Source organism: Rhinolophus sinicus, linkage group LG11 (genome assembly GCF_036562045.2).
Source record: "Rhinolophus sinicus isolate RSC01 linkage group LG11, ASM3656204v1, whole genome shotgun sequence".
NCBI classification, from domain to species: domain Eukaryota; kingdom Metazoa; phylum Chordata; class Mammalia; order Chiroptera; family Rhinolophidae; genus Rhinolophus; species Rhinolophus sinicus.
In genome coordinates this window covers 57431152-57447566 of record NC_133760.1, presented here as the reverse complement: position 1 = coordinate 57447566, position 16415 = coordinate 57431152, and the positions used below count along the sequence as shown (strand labels likewise).

Sequence of the window (16415 nt, the reverse complement as noted above, 5' to 3'; positions counted from 1 at the left end):
CTATAGTGCAGATGAACCAGAAGGAACTTTTTAATAGCCATCTGGTGCACATATTTATATTAATATAATCTGTGGCTCCTGACATTCATTTCTAGTAAGTGCATGGCTTGTTTATAATTTAGTCATTCATTTATTCTGTTTATTTCTCATATAATGAACACCTGTAAAAGCAACCATCCAACATGACACTAGAACATTGGCAATAACTTAAACTGCTTCTCTCCTATTGAAGAAATGCTTTTTTTTTTTTTAAGTAGCATTTAAATGCTCAAGAATACAAATGCGGTAAGTAGCATTTCTATAGCTCTCTTGAGTTAGATGTGGAATTGTCTGTGTGAACGTGTAGTTAGAAGATCTCTGAAAAGTTGTGGCTCACTCCCACCCCTTCTCTACCACCCTTGGAAGACTGGCTCCAATGTTGTGTGTCAAAGAAAGAAGTCCGTTTCAAAGTGAAGGCAGGTAGGGGTCCAAAAGCTTTGAAGGAGAACAGCACACAGCAGTGAAGTAGTCTTGAAAGAAGGGTGTGTTATTTTTGTCAGCAAAAATTGTCAACATCTAAGGCCAGATCTGGTTAGCTATTGGCCTGTTAAGTATATACCTTAGGCGAGGTTGTGACATCAGGTGGAGACATTAATTTAGGGATGGAAGTGTATCAGAGATTAATCTTAGGAGGAGATGGGAAGGATTTCCAATAAATGCAGCTGTTGAAGATTCGCTGTAAGGCCAATACGCATTAGAGAGCTCCAGTTGGCCTTGGGAATTACACAATAGAAGAAAGTAAACGAATGGAGAAGGAAAGAACCACCACGGAATAGCAAGATACAAGAAACTTGGGAGCCTGAAATTTCCACTAATTAGTTGACTGTTTCCCCCAAATACAGGGGGGAAAATCATAATCTGTTCAGGCAAAGTGGCAAAAAACATACCAAGGAGAATGACAGATGGACAGAAATCCTTTGAACCGGGTCTCCTAGGACTAATACTTATTATCAAATGGGTTGGAGGGCAGGAAAGCTTACGGCCCCATATGGTCTTGAAATACTTCCTGGAATGGGGACAACTATTCTGTGCCTTTTGGGGAAAGAACACTAGTTGACAGTCTTCACGCAACACCTTATTGTGCATTCATTCATCCCACAAATATTGAAAACTTACTAGACCATAAGCTCAATCATCAGACACATGGTGAGATCAGGGGCCGGCTTTGTTTTTCTGTGGAACACCTACAGAAACAAGGTGAAGTGTGTTTAAATCATTGGAGGATCTTAAGTGTGGCTAGAACTAGAGAGTGTGGGGAAATATGATGACTCTGGACATGTCAGATAGAGCCAAACAGTTGAGGGCCTTATAAGCTATGTTAAGGATTTTGGTTGGACTGTATCGGAGTCAATATGGAGCCACTGAAGGATTTTTATTTGAGTTTATTAAAAATTTTTCCAGGTAATACATGCACAAGGTAAAAAATTAAATAGTACAGAAGAACTTAAAATGAAAAACACAGTTCCCCATCCTATCCTTTTTAACCCGAGTCCCATTCCCGAGAGGCAATGCATTTAACAACTTCTATTTTTAGATCGCCTGTTATCTAACTTCCTAACATTAAATAATATGTTTGAACAATAATTTTTTGGCTTATTAACTTTAGACAATCTTTAATAATACCCCATTACAAAAGATAAGGAATTAACTTACGCTATCTCGACTTTTCCTTTACCTAGCCTTTCTCAAAATTTTGATGTGTCATTTTAATACTTCTATTGGTTTAATTTATAGCTTTGAACAATATACTAATCCTCTAGTTCTTGTTCCATTAACTGTGGACTGTTTTTCTTTTCTTTTTTTAAAATCTCCGCTTTGAATCTTCCTTCAGCTCTCTTCTCACAACTGATTCTCAACCTCTTTCTGCTCCCTTTTTCCTTAACTTGTTGGGATTATTTTCAACTTCATTTCTCAATAAAGAATTTAAGCCTTTTGTGGTTTGCCTATAGGCTGATTAGAACACTGTGTACAGATAAATAGCATCTATATTATTTTGGCTATGTACATACTGTTTACGGAGAGCCAAGTAGAAGGTAGGCCATTTTCTTCTATACACATCCAATGACATGCCAGTGTCACTTGAAAGGAAATGTACCTACCGTCAATGTGAAATTCTAGTCTCTTCTTACATTCCATCCATGAGTATTTTTTGGTTGTTGTTTCCTAATTGGATGCAAATTTCATGACATTTGCTTTGTTTTCTTTTTTGTTGACTAAAGAATGTATGTTCTCCATCTTCTCAAACATGCCAGTTTCTCGATGACGCCATCTATGGCATAGAATGCATATTCTTCCCAGGGAGCCTGAATGATGCATTCTCATCTGAAATGGGTCTGCTGGAAAACTGTCACTCTAGCATGAGACATCCTGTTGGACAAGTGTCACTTTGGAGTGACACATCCTGGGTGAGGTCCATTGTTTTCTGGATTCTGTTTCTTCTTCTTTCCTGGTTCTCATCCTCATTTTGCGGTAGAACTTCCTCAAGGTGCTTGCTCAGGAAGGGTGCAAAGGAGGTATAGACTTTTTGAAAACTTGCATGTCAGAAAATGTCTTCATTTTGACTTGACTCTGGACAGTTTGGCTTGCTATGGAATTCTGGGCACAAAATTTTTCCATAAGAAATGTGAAGACATTGTTCCATTGGCCTTTAGCTTTCAATGCTGCTGATGAAAAATCTGCTGCCAGTCTGTCTATTTCCCATCCCTTTTTAGTTCAGGGAATTATGATGACCTAATTTTGTTTTCTCTCTGGGCACTTTTAATGTCTTTCCTCTATCCTTCATATTCTAAAATTTCACAAGATTGTGTCTCAGTGTAGGTTTTATTGGAGCCCCCTCAATCTGGAGACTTAGTTCTTTCTGTTTTTCATTTTTCTTTTCCTTTTTTTCACCTATATTTCCTATGCTTTCTCTTCCAGAAACTGCTAATGGTTAGATATTATTGTCTACTGTCCTTTCTTCATATTTTCTGCTAATTCTCTTTGCTCTACATCTAGGGAGATTCCCTCAATTTTATTTTCTAGCCTGTCTACTGAATATTTTTGGCAGTCTTATTTCACTTTCAAAAGGCTCTTTTTATTTTCAGTGTTTTTCCTTTCTTTGTATCAATCTGTTTTCGTCTTACAAAATGTCAGATCTCTCTGGAGATATAGCTAGATTTTAAAGTTATATTTGTTTTTCCATTTTAACTTTGTTTCTTCCAGAATTTGTTGTATTTTTCAAATCTCCTAATTTGCTGTATTTTTCTGACATGCTTTTTCCCTCGTCTTCCTTCTCACCCTCCCAACTCCCATACCCAATGTCTGGGAATTCCTAGCTGACCATTTGTATTTTTAAGAATCACTATAACGGGTGACTTTTATAGAAATTGATGTGGGTTTCCTCTGCCATTCTACAGTTCAGTCTGTTTTTCCAGTAAGCCTCTTCTATGATCGGAAGCATTTGGTTACTTAATTAGGGGTCTCAACTCTCAGTAGAGAATTAGCAGATAGGCTAGAGGGTCACTTATTTCCACAAAAAGAGAAATTTTATTCTGGAGCACCAACCCCTACCTCTCCTCGGGCAGTTTATTCAATTCCTTCATAGAAACAACAACAACAAACAACAAACAACAACAAACAACAACAGCAAGAACACATTTTTCACTGGTACCAATAGGTGATTGCCTGTGTTCTGTACACAAGAGATGGGGTAGAATTGGGATGGGGTTTAAGTTTACAACTAGCATAATCCTTTAGGAGACAGACTATTCAGGTGCCCGAGTCTCTCTAGGGTTATGTTGTTCAGATCAGCTTATAGTCTGTCTTAAAGGTACCTTCACTCTCTCATTCTTTTTCATGCTTCATCCATTTTCTCTCTTCCAGAAATGCGTCGAGGTCTTCTTCACTTATAATCGAATGCCTTCCGTTTTCTTTGCTGAGTTGTTTCTTTTGTATTTCTTGACTTCAATTTCAGTGGGGCCTGAGGAGGGAGGGGAGGCAAACTTATATGTTTAGTTTATCATCTTAAATCCAAATTCCCACTGGAAGTTTTTAGACAGGGAGGTGGCATGGATAGCTTTACATTTTAAAAACATCCCCAGGGCTGGACTGCTGAAAATGGATTATAGAGGGTGAGAATGGATATAAATATTATTTAAAATAACTGAGGATCTAATTTCCTTTCTGAGAACATACAGTGTCTGGGACTTTTGGGAGTCAGGCACTTTACCAAAATAACCCATTATTCAAAATCCAATGAGCTAGTAGAATGCTTTTATGGTGTCCTGGAGGGAATGTCTGAAACCTGAACAACCTGGAATCTAAAAGACTTGGATCACACTAGTGGGTCATCCCAGCTCTGTGTATCGGGAAGCACTTCAGGAGCCTACCTCAAATTCTTCCTTTGAACTAGAATTTGGGATCAACAAAGGGACTTTTGGTTGTGATAAAATTAGATGAGGGCTAAGTACAAGCAATCAAAGTGCTGGCAAATAGGGACATAAGGTCCTTCTGTTTGCTCGCTGGGTTCTTCCTTTACTCATTTATTTGGTTATTCAAAGCACGAGAGTTACTAGCACCCATATTGTAATCAGAATGCCCCAGTTCAAATCCCAGATCTACCATTTGTTAGCAGTGTAGCCTTAGGCACTTTATTTGATCTCCATAAAACTCGGTTAGCTCATTCCCAAAAAGGGAGTGATAACTTTCCATCTCATAAGATTATTGTGAAGATTAAATGAAACAATCTGTATAAAGGAGCTAGTTACAATGCTTGGCACATATTCAGCACCCCACTATTTGATAGCAAGTATTTTAAAGGTTGAACAAATTTTCAGCATCTGTGTTTAAAGCACCTAGATGATAGACATTCATGAAATAAGGGGAAATAATTTTATGATTGAAAAATGTTATCTAGGTCACACCTTATTGTCTACGAACCCACCCAATTTCCAATAAAGTAAATAGAACAGTGTCTTAACACAAGCAAATAAAAAGAAGTGAGCTGAAGGAAAACTGGCTGGATATACACAATATTAATCCTGTAGGCTCAACTCTAGGTGAAACTACAAAGAAATGGGAGGTTCTGAAAACAATCAGAAGAAAATGGAAGAAATTCTTTGATTGTGTTGCAGCGAAATGAAATGTGAGTCAGCTCTATCTACTTATGTTGTTCCAAAGTAAAGATTTCTATACATGTAGGGGTTGTATCTGCCCAACTAGTAAGTAATTCTTGACAGCGATAGCAATCTATGTCACTGTGGGAATGTAAACGATGTCACTGAGCTGGATGCCCAGTGTTTGCTAAGGACAAGCTGTTCTAGTTTTATCAAGTGACTTCTACTCTTGAATTAATTAAAAGAGGAATGTTACCTGAAGGATGCAAGTGAATAAAGAGACCAAACCCTAAGTAGCTTTTAAAACACTGTGAATTTAGAGCCCTTCCTTTAGATCATGAAGCAACGCACCAGAACCCTTCCAGAGGTTGGTGTACGGAGTGTAGGATGGGATAGGATTAATGACACTCCATCTGTAGGAGCCATCGAAAAATGAAGTCTAGCTTCAAAATGATGTTAATTTGATAATAATAATAATGTCAGCTGACACTTTCTCAGTATCTACTAATTGCCAGGTACTTTTCTGATAACTTTCAGAGGCACTGACATTTAATCTTCGCAATAGTCCTATGCACTAGAGCCCGTGTTATAGATGAGGAAATCAAGTCACAGAGAAGTGAAAGAACTTGCCCAGAGTCATACGACTAATAGGTGGAAGAACCAGGATTTGGATGCAGGGCGTCAACTGTGACGGATGGTCTTAACCTCTAGGCTATGGGAAGTACTCAGCTCACTACTGTGGACCAGCACAAAACAGAGCAGCCCCTTAGAGAACATGCACTGCCTTCCCAGACCTCTTCACAATGATCAGTGTGAGCCTTCACAACCCCGTGGGGCAGGCGTTTGTAGCCTCGTCTCACACAGAGAGATGGGAGGACAGAGGTAAAATGACTTTTCCAAGAGCTAACGGCCCTAGCGATGGGCTCTTTCTACTTCACCAGATTGCTTTTCAGGCTCTTTGAAAACGATCTAAGACACAAAATGTGTAAGTCGTCAGGGTAAATTTGTATTTACATATTTACAGAAATGGTATTTGTAATTACAAATGTGTGTCTGGTTATCATGGTAAATTGGTATTTCAGTTGGGTCCTATGGTCAGGGATTTTAGAATAACTGATCAGCTATAAAAGCCCAGAGAGTCCTCAGGATGTGAGAACTATAGGCTAGGGCCCATGATGGTGAAGCAAGGGCTGGTATAGACACAGAGCTCTCAGAACCGTGCCCGACAGGGTCAGGAGAGCGGAGTTGTTAGAATAAGACTCATAAACAGAAGGCCTTGCCTCTGAGAAATTCGGATGCCGCTTTTTGGCTGTGTTCTGAACCCACTTCCTAGAGACAGAACTAGTTAATAAGATTCAGGGGCAGTGAGCTGAGAGGACCCCTAAAGCTAGATCCCTAGGAGGCAGAGGCTGAGGAGTGACTCCCCATCTCTGCCTACCTCCCCAGACCTCTCTACCTGCCACCTCGCTGGGCACTCCTTACATCTGTGTGAGGAGGTACAATTTCATAATATTTTCCTTCCATTCAGGCAGATAGGCCAGGCTGGTAGCCACTTCCTTCTGGATCGGCCAGGCCCAGGCCTCAAAGAAGGGAGCCAGGTTCTTCTGCACTTGGTGGGAGAACATCTTCACCCACAGATTCATTTTGTCAACGTTGTCTGTGGGCAGGTTGGTCTGGTTGCGATACTCAGTGAAGAGACGGATGAATGGCTCCCAACCAAAGGCCTCCTGGAGCTGGAAAGAGAAAGACGCAGGATGACATCTAATCAGCAACAAGCAGACAGCACTCTGATACAGGAATTGAATGCGTTACACTCCTGAAACACTAGTTTCCTACCTATCGCTGATCCTCTGGCTGCCCTCATGCCCTGCTCTCTCATATTCTAATCTGAGGAAGGGCCTCTGAGCTAGCACCGTGCTTCGCACAAAGCAGACACTCAATAAAGTGTGGTACTAACAGCAATGATTAACATCAGTATTTACCGCCAATACCATTATCATGAAAATGGTGATGGGCTATTACAGGGGATATAAAATGAGCTGAAGTGAAAAAAGAGCCTTCTCTCTCTTCACAGTTGCAAAGTGAAACCCCAGTAGTTGGGGAACTGCTAGCCCTGTCCTGACATAATCTGCATTAATCATAGGTCTATGTCCATTTGCAAATGCTGCTACGATGGTCTTTGGCGGAAAAACAGAGTCCGGTAGACGCAGAAGACTATGTACAGTCTAGGGAATTAACAGTAAGGTGTAATTTTAGCAAAAGGCAGCCATCCTCAGGCCACTGGAGATAAGCGGGTTGTAGAGCTTTACAATTAAAAGGGACATTGACAGTTCCCTCGAACAACCTGTTTTATTTCACAGATGAGGAACTTCTGTCCCTGGGGTGAAGAGGCCCCAGTGACAAGTTTCAGTAGAGTCTCTGGCAGTTTCACTGTCATCTTCACTTCAGTGGGAAGGAACAGAGAGGCAGTCAGGCAGGTGGGAGGACAGGAATACAGTGTGCCTGGGCCGCGACTGAGTTCTAGAATCCAAGGTGATGTAGCTCTCCATAGTGATCCAGGGGCTGGGGGAGAGACCTGGGGTTTGAACGATGATAATTCAAGGCCAATGGGGAACCTTGGATTGCCTATAAGGTGGAAACTGAGGCACAGCCAGGTCTTAATGAGAAGATGGGATACTCGTCTAAGGAAAAAACATAGGTCCTATCCCGTGTGTGTGTGTTGGGGATAGGGGTTGCCTATTACCTGTAAATATGTTTCCAGTGCTGTCCACGCATTCCAGTTTTTCACATTAGGACCCTTGCCCAGGTAGATTCTGACCCTCTTCTCCCGAACTGGGGGCCACAGGGCAATGTTGGCGCGGCCTCGAGGAATGCCCAAGACCGTTTCATGCACGTACACACACCACAGGTTGCAGGTGGCCTCGGTGGTGTGTGGTGGGAATTCCCACTCCTGCCGCTGCTGGTTGCGGCCGAGCTCATGGACGGGGCCCCACAGGCCCTTGGTTCTGATGAGTTTCTCATTGATGAGTTCCTGCACCGACTCCAGATGGCACATGATGGGGTACCCTGCGTGCATCCAGCCTGGGAAACATAGAGGGGCGGGAGAGAGGGTCAGCGTGCTGCCCACCCGTCCTGCAAAACTCTCCTCTGTATTGTTTCCCTCCAAATACCCAGTCGCCCTGAAGACTTCCGGTACCCCATAATGCTCAGAAGGACAATCCAAACCCAGAACCTCCTGGGCTGTCCTCTTTAGCTGCTCATTCCACCATAATGCCTTGAACCTCACCCTGACCTGAAAGCGTGGCTATAGGAGGTGACGCAGGTGACAAAGTGCTGTTCGTGCTACTATTCAATTGTTTTACATTTATTTATTTATTATTTATTTATGTATTTATTTATTTATTTTTAAGGAGGGCGCAGCTCACAGTGGCCCATGCGGGGATCGAACCAGCAACCTTGGTGTTATTAGCACCACGCTTTAACCCATTGAGCTAACCAGCCGCCCCTTCAATTGTGTTATTTTTATGAGAGTGCCCTGTCCATGTGAACCCATGACATCTTACTCTTCTCAAAATTAAGAACTTGTCGAGGGTGGTTCCCCTTCTCTTTATTCAGATGTGGAATTGCCCTCCCTGACGTTACTTTGTGGCGATCGTCTATGTAAACCGAGAAAGCTAAGGGCCTAGAGCGATGTCCATGGTTCTTTAATTTCTATAGAACCCCTCACCCCCAATTTTTTAGGGCTGTTGGCCCACTGGTAAAACGCCATCCACATATCACTTTAAATGTCTTCCTCAGTGTCTGTTGAAGGTACACACATATGTTACTAAACCATTCCAGAATTATTGGACATTTAGGTAGTTTCCAGTGTTTTGTAGAAGTGGCTGAGTCCATGTTTTTTAAAATACATTTTTCCCTTCTCATTTAAATAGCAAAGGCTATATCTTGTATGTCTTGCTGGAAAAACATTTTTACTCTGCTGGCTGGCTGCCCACTGCACAGCTGTTGAAAGAAAGAAAAGAAGGCCCTTCGGGGCGGGGCAGCACGCACAGAGGGCTGGTTCACCCAAGGGCACCCACCTACTGAGATCTGCACGTCAGCGACAATTCTCTGAGGCAGACGCAAGGGGAAGGGCTCAGCCCCCAGCCGTGCCACCGCCTGCATCACCTCGTCCCAGAGGCGGAGCAGCGGCTCAGGATTCTCCAGGGTGCGGAGGTTGGCGGTTGGCACCGTCAGGATGATGTTGTCCGTGGCCAGCTCTCCCCAGGGACCTGGGTTTTCCTGGATGCGCCTCTTCCACTCCTCCTGGGATGTCTCCCCTGGGAAGAGAGGCCACGGGGCTTAAACTCACTTTCCTAAATCCCTTATGTTAAAACATACAACGCGAACCCCAAGGTCACAAACCCCAAAGTCACGAACCACCATGTCACCGTCTCTAATGTATTTATTTCCATGAAGTCCCCATGGATGTGGTTTGGTCTGTCTCCTCAGCCCCAAAGCTGAATCTGAGGGGACTTACCTTCCTTCCCTCCACGTCTGAACCTCTCCCTTCCTGCACCCAACAGCCCCCATGACCTCACCCAGCTCTCCTGCCCCTCAGGGCTCACTCACCCAGCTTGTAGTATGGAGCATGCACAGCCCCCTTCACAGTGACAGGCACGGTACCCAGCTTGCTGCTCTGCGGCACGATGATGTAGAGGAGGCCACCCCAGAGGCAGGTGATCGATTTCGAGGGCTTGTCCAAGCAGCACCGGTTAATCACCAGCGGACCTCGGAACAGCTTGCTGGCCCTGGTCAGGTCGTCAGTGTGGCAGCCAATCTGTACCTGGAAAAGAGAGGTCCCCTCACTGAGTCACTTTGGGGCGTGTGCAGGCAGGAAGTGGAGACAGGAAGGGCTCTGGGCTAGGACCCCAGGTCACCTTAGCCTTCCCCGTCTATGAACCGCGTGTGCAAAACCTATAAAATTGCATTATTCCTCAGGTGGGTGGGCCGAATTGTGTGTAAACATCCTCCCAGGGGAGTCATGAAGGGTGATGCTGAGACGCTGATGTGAGGGGCACCAGGTGTAAACCTCAGGCTAATTCTGAGGGTCTCTGGGTATCTCTGTAAGAGACAGAATGCCAGGACGCCTGTTCCATGGTGGGGATTCTGGCATTAGGAATGGGGTACAGGGGATCCTGCCTTTTGCTGACTCGAGAGGACGCTCAGGGGAAGGCAGTGTGACGGGCTGATGGAGCCGAGGGTTGCTTCAGTTCCTCCTGATCTCTAAGACCCCCTTCCTGGGCTGATGAAGTGACCCCTGTGCTCAGTGGAGTCCGGGAATAGTTTTCCCGGTTTATGCCAATCAAGTCCCAGGATCGATGCAGGCACAGAATAGACCCTAACCTTTATAGCCACTCTCAAGGGGACAGAGCAGGATGATAACTTAATTTGTGACTAGGGTATGTGTATGTATAAGTGACAGAGCTGAAGGGGGGACAGGGTGAGCTGGGGACAGGGTGAGCCAGGAACAGTCTTTGGCATCCCAGGCAGAAGCCGGAGTCAGACAGGCCTTTGCTACAACGGGAGATGCGTAGGTGGGAAGTGAGATGAGATTTACTGAACACCTCTGTGTGCTAGGGCGTCTTCCATGTGGCTCCTTTCCTGTTCCTCACTCTATGACACCAGTTCATCGTACACAACTTCAGGGCCAGAAGGTGGTTAGGTTTGAGTCTCGGACTCTGGAATATCTCCGATCTATACATTTTAGTCAGTCAGTGTGCTGCTCTACCCCTTAGTTGCCTCATCCTTACAATGGAGGTAAAAGTACACACCCCAATGGCCAGTAGGCTTTTTATGAGGATCAAATAAGATGCTGACTGGGAAAGCCAGAACACTGGGGTTCCATGTTTCATGGGGAGCACGGGCATGGCCTTACCTTCAGGTCAGCTGAGGCAGCAGCTTCAGGCAGTGAAACTTCTATAATTTGCCGTCCAGGTATGTAGAGCCCGGTGCTCATCCAGCAATATCTGGTGCCTGCCAAAAGCACAGGACAGACTTTACCCCGGCTCCATGCTCCATGCTTCCATCTCCCCCAGCATTCCACAGCCCCGCTCATGAACTCCACGTGAGTTCCCCTCCACACTGCCCTGACTCACTCTTGCAAACATTACCTAACACCTCAACCCCCATCTCCTTGAAAGTACATGACAAAGGGTGGAGGTGGCCTTCTAAAGGTGATCAGGTCCCTGAAATGCACTGCTGAAGTCCTCATGCCCCAGTCCCCCAGACCCCCCAACACTGAGCTGCCACCCCTCCTTCCGTACCTGGATTGTTGCAGTTGACCTCGACGGTGATAGGCGATTCCGAGGGGCGCAGATACGGGCTGCTGTACATATCTTCAATTTCGGGGACTAACAGAGAGAGGTCACTTCCAGAGTGGGCCAGACCGGTGGCCAGGGACAGCATAGCACCCCTGCAGCAGTCGTTGATAACGGGGTTCTCTCGCGTTGCCACTGGGAGCCGGTATCGACTCAGCAGCTTTCTCAGGAGCCGGTGCACAGACATGTAGGCAGGGATCTCTTCTGCTGGGATCTGCAGGAAGGCAGCGCCATCCGGCCCCAGCTTTGCCAACCAGCCCTTCTCCACATTCCCTCTCTTCCTGCCCATGATAACCTGGAACTCGGCCAGGGTGGAGCGGAAGTGATAGGTTCTTATCCCTGCTTTGGGAGTACGGAAGGGCCCTGGATTGAGGCTTTGGCTCGTGATGCTGATGCCGAAGAGGTTGAGGAGAAGATTTCCTGGAAACCGAGCCAGAGGGGACACTCCGGGGTTCTTGAAGGCCCACCACCAGGCCTGAGCTGCAACGAACAGCCCGCCGCCCTCCGCTACAAACTCCTGCAGCTCCTTCACATCCATGTCACTCACGGGCTCAAAGCAATAGACACTCGCATCGCTGGTCAGATTGGGCTCGATGCTGGTGTCTATGCCTCCCACTGCGAGCAGGCCGCTCAGTGTCCTCAGTTCTGTTTGCACCACGATCTTGCCTCGGCGGCCGGCGTCCAGCCAGCGCACAGCATTGAGCAGGAAGGGGCCCAGTTTACTGACGGAGAATAATACCTTGTGGCCCATCACGACCACGCGGCCCCGGCCATAGCGGGCAGCCGCTATCACACAGCCGTGGTAGGAATCTAACCCCAGGGGGAACGCTAAAGCGCCGTGCACCAGCAGCTGGGATGGGAAACAATCCGAGTTGCTGATGTCCAACTCCGAAATGCCGTGCAGGAGCTCCTCTCTGTCTTCGGAGAGATCGTCTTCACAACTGCAAAAGACACACGTGTGCTGTGAAAGGAGAGACTGCATAAAGCTCCTAGAACAGCCCCCGGCATGCAGCAAGCGTCAGCTTTACTAATAGGACCATTTTAGCTCCTAGAGGACAGCTGGGAGAACACAGGGGGCAGATATGACCTCACTGTGGATGCAACCCCTTTGAGGGAAGACAGAGGGACTCAGCCTTAATTCTGCTCTGCTCATTCTTGGTATACACATTCTCCAAAGGAGATCTCCAAGGAAGCCCCGCTGTTTTCACCCCATCCTACATGTGAAATGGTCTGGATTGAAGTGTAAAAAGTGCCCTTGTAGCATTACGTAAAGAATCAGACCGGAAATCATGTTTTCATCCTTATAAGGAATCTAGTTTATAAACTTCATGCAGCTAATTTTCTGCAAATAAACTCAATGGACAGCTGAGTCCATGGTGCTAGGGAAGAACCATTATTATGTCAGAGCCAGGGGGCTGGTTGGCCCCAACGCTAGTGAGACCTGCCTTTGACTTGAACCCAAGAGGATTTCCTGTCTACATCCAGCACTCTAACCATCCATTGCCTGCCCACGGGAGTTCTGTTTATAAATTTCATGCAGTTAATTGTTTTCCAAATGAAGTGAGTGAAGAGGTAGGTTACTGTGTTTTAAACTAATACACTGGTAGCTTATTATGACAAGATGAGTGATGTAGAATAATGAGACACCACTGCACACCTATTAGAAATGGCATATCCTCGAGGACATATGATGTGGGGCATCCTTTCATATCCTTACGTGCCATCTGTACATCTTCTTTGGTGAAGGGTCTGTTAAGGTCTTTGGATCATTTTTAAATCAGATTGTGTTCTTGCTGTTGAGTTTTAAGAGTTCTTCGTATGCTTTGGATAATAATCCTCTATTAGATGTGTCTTTTGCAAATATTTTCTCCCAATTGCTTTCTCATTCTCCTGACACTGTCTTTTGCCGAGCAGAGGTTTTAATTTTAATGAAGTCCAGCCTGTCGATTATGGATTGTGCCTTTGGTGTTGCGTCTATAATGTCATAGGCATAGTCAAGGTCATCTAGGTTTTCTCCTACGTTATCTTCTAGAAATGTTATTATAGTTTTGTGGTTTCCATTTAAGTCCGTGATCCATTTTGAGTTGACATTTGTAAAGTGTGTAAGGTCTGTGTCTAGATTCTTTTTTTTTGCATGCTGGATGCTCAGTTGTTCCAGTACCATTTGACGAAAAGACTACCTTTGCTCCATTGTATTGTCTTTGTTTCTTTGTCAAAGATCAGTTCACTATATTTATAAGGTGTGATAAAACAATACGGTCAATGTTTAAATTAAAAAAAAAATTATTACAGTAAAAGACACATTGCCATTAATCACCCTCAAAATTTCCCCCCTCACTTCAAACACAGTTATCCCATCGTTCTTGCCACTTTCTGAAGCAGTTCTGGAAGTCCTCTTTTGTGAGTGTCTTTAGTTGCGCTGTTGTGGCTGCTTTGATGTCCTCAGTCATTTTGACTTTGGGGAAGAGCCAGAAGTTGCACGATGCTAGATCCGGTGAATAAGGTGGATGAGGACACACCATAATGTCTTTATTTGACAGAAATTTCCGTGTATCAGAAGCGATGTGTGACATGGAACATTGTCATGATGGACGATGATTTACAACACACTTTATAAGACACCTTTTCTCAACCGTAGCTCACACCTGACTGACTGCACCGAACAAGTTGATACTTGTCACACACTGTTAATAAGGTTGGCCGTGCTGTTTCCCATATTGAAGATCCCTGCCTTTCCGTTGGATGGCACTTGGCAGCAACATTCACCGTATTTTGTGATCACAACGGAAACGCTCCGATGTGGGTGTATTTCTGGGCTCTCTATTCTGTTTAATTGGTCTCTTTGTTCTTTCACCAATACCATGCTCTTGATGGTTGTAGCTTTGCAGTAACTCTTTAAGTTGGGTAGGGTCAGTCCTCCAACTTTGTTTTCCCTCAGTATTATGTTAAACATGTCAATTTAAAAAAAAATCAACTTCACTGACACGTGATAAAATTCACCCACTTAAAGTGCACACCGTGATGCATTTTTGCTACATTTATACACTCATATAATCACAATAAAAATATATCATTTAAATCACCATGAGAAGCTACCTTTTGCCCCGTTCCAGTCAATTGAGCCCTCAGGCAACTACTGATGTGCTTCTTCTTTTCAGTATAAATTAGATTTGCCTTTTCTAAAGTTTCATATAAATGTAATAATAAAATATGTACTCTCGTGCTTGGTTTCTTTCACTTAGAATAGTTTTTTTTCTGTTTTTTTGGTTTGTTTTGTTTGTTTTAAGATGAAAGCATTATTTCAATTATATTGGGGAATGTTGGGGAACAGTGTGTTTCTCCAGGACCCATCAAATCCAAGTCATTGTCCATCAATCTAGTTGTGGAGGGTGAAGCTCAGTACCAAGTCCAGTTACCGTTTTCAATCTTTAATTGTGGGGGGCGCAGCCCGCCATCCCATGAGGGAATTGAACCAGCAACCTTGTTGAGAGTTTGCGCTCTAACCAACTGAGTCATCCCCTGAGGCAGCTCAGCAGCAGCTCGTTGTCTTCAATCTAGTTGTGGAGGGCACAGCTCACTCGCCCATGCGGGAATCGAACCAGCAACCCTGTTGTTCAGAGTTCGCACTCTAACCAACTGAGCTATCTGGATGCCCCAGAATAGTTTTTCGAGAGCCATCCATGTCGTTGGGCCTATGAGTAATTCATCTCCTTTTCTTGCTGTGTGGTATACCACTGTGTGGCTACATCACATGGTGTTTGTCCATCCGTTAATGATCATTTGGGTAGCTTCCAGTGTGGGACTTGCTGCCACGAACATTCACGTACAAATTTTAGCGTGGACATGTTTTCATTTCTTTAGGATAAATAGTTAGGGATGAAATGGTTGAGTGGTATAAGTATGGGTTTCACTTTATAAGATATTGCCAAACTGTTTTCCACAGTGGTTGTATTACTTTACATTCACAACAGAAACGTATTAGAGTTCCAGTTTGCTCCACATTCTTGTCAACATTTGGTTTGTGAGGTTTTTTACTTTTAGCCATTCTAGTGGGGGTGTAGGTATCTAATTGTGATTTTAATTTGCATTTCTCTGATGACCAGTGATGTTCAGAATCTTTTCACGGGCTTATTGGCCTTTCCTAGTCATCTTCTGTAAAGTGTGCTAAAATATTTTGCCCCCCCCCCTTTTTACTATTGTTTCTCTTCTTGAGATATGAATATAAGAGGTCTGACTGCACATCTATTGTCAGATATAAGTACTGCCAATAATATTTCCAGTGTGTGGCTTGCCTTTTTGTTTTCTTAATATTTTCTATTGAACTGCAGAAGTTACTGAAATCTTTTTTTGATGCTCAATTTATTAATCTTTCCTCTTACGACTCGTGTACTTTTTGTATCCTATCTAGGTAATCTTTGCCTACCCCATAGTCACAGATACTTTCTCCTACTTAGTCATTTAGAAGTTTTTGAATTTTAGCTTCTGCATGTAAGTCTAGATCTATTTTTAATTATTTGTTTTGAATGGAGTGGGATAATTTTCAAGATTCACTTTTTTTCCATAAGGGTTCCAGAACCATCTGTTGAGAAGTTTCTCTTTTCCTCATTGAACTACCTTGGCATCTTTGCCCAAAAATAACTGAGCATAAATCTGTGGCTCTATTTCTGAACTATCTAGTCTGTTTCATTCATCTGTATGTCTACCCTTATGCCAACATCACAGTTTGATTCCTTGATTACGTTAGCTTTTTAGTAAGTCTTGAAATTAGGTTATGTTAGTTCCCTTCATTTGCATAACTTTTAGAATCAATTTGAACTTCATTTGGGATTGCATTGAATCTACATGTCATTTGGGGAAAAACTGACATCTTAAAAATATTGAGTGTTTTGATCCATCAACATGATGTGTTTCTCCAAGTCTCTAG

The 16415-nt window shown here is 44.0% G+C and overlaps 1 protein-coding gene across 5 annotated transcripts in view; it reads right to left on the bottom strand.

Annotated features, from left to right (window-relative positions):
- Window positions 1-1405: 1405 nt before the first annotated feature.
- The window catches only part of LOC109436637 (TRPM8 channel-associated factor 1), a 44909-nt gene continuing 29899 nt past the window's right edge, over window positions 1406-16415 (bottom strand). For 3 of the 5 annotated variants that reach the window (XM_019715361.2, XM_019715362.2, XM_019715359.2), the window contains exons 3-9: window positions 11438-12432; window positions 11050-11147; window positions 9744-9957; window positions 9212-9451; window positions 7876-8213; window positions 6615-6865; window positions 1406-3997 (exon numbers count right to left, since the gene is read on the bottom strand). In XM_019715361.2, the coding sequence (XP_019570920.1) occupies window positions 3988-3997; window positions 6615-6865; window positions 7876-8213; window positions 9212-9451; window positions 9744-9957; window positions 11050-11147; window positions 11438-12432 (2146 nt within the window). In that variant the 3' untranslated portion in view covers window positions 1406-3987. Of the gene's footprint in view, window positions 3998-6588; window positions 6866-7875; window positions 8214-9211; window positions 9452-9743; window positions 9958-11049; window positions 11148-11437; window positions 12433-16415 lie in introns of all 5 variants that reach the window. The other 2 variants (XM_019715363.2, XM_019715360.2) reach the window with 1 other exon arrangement.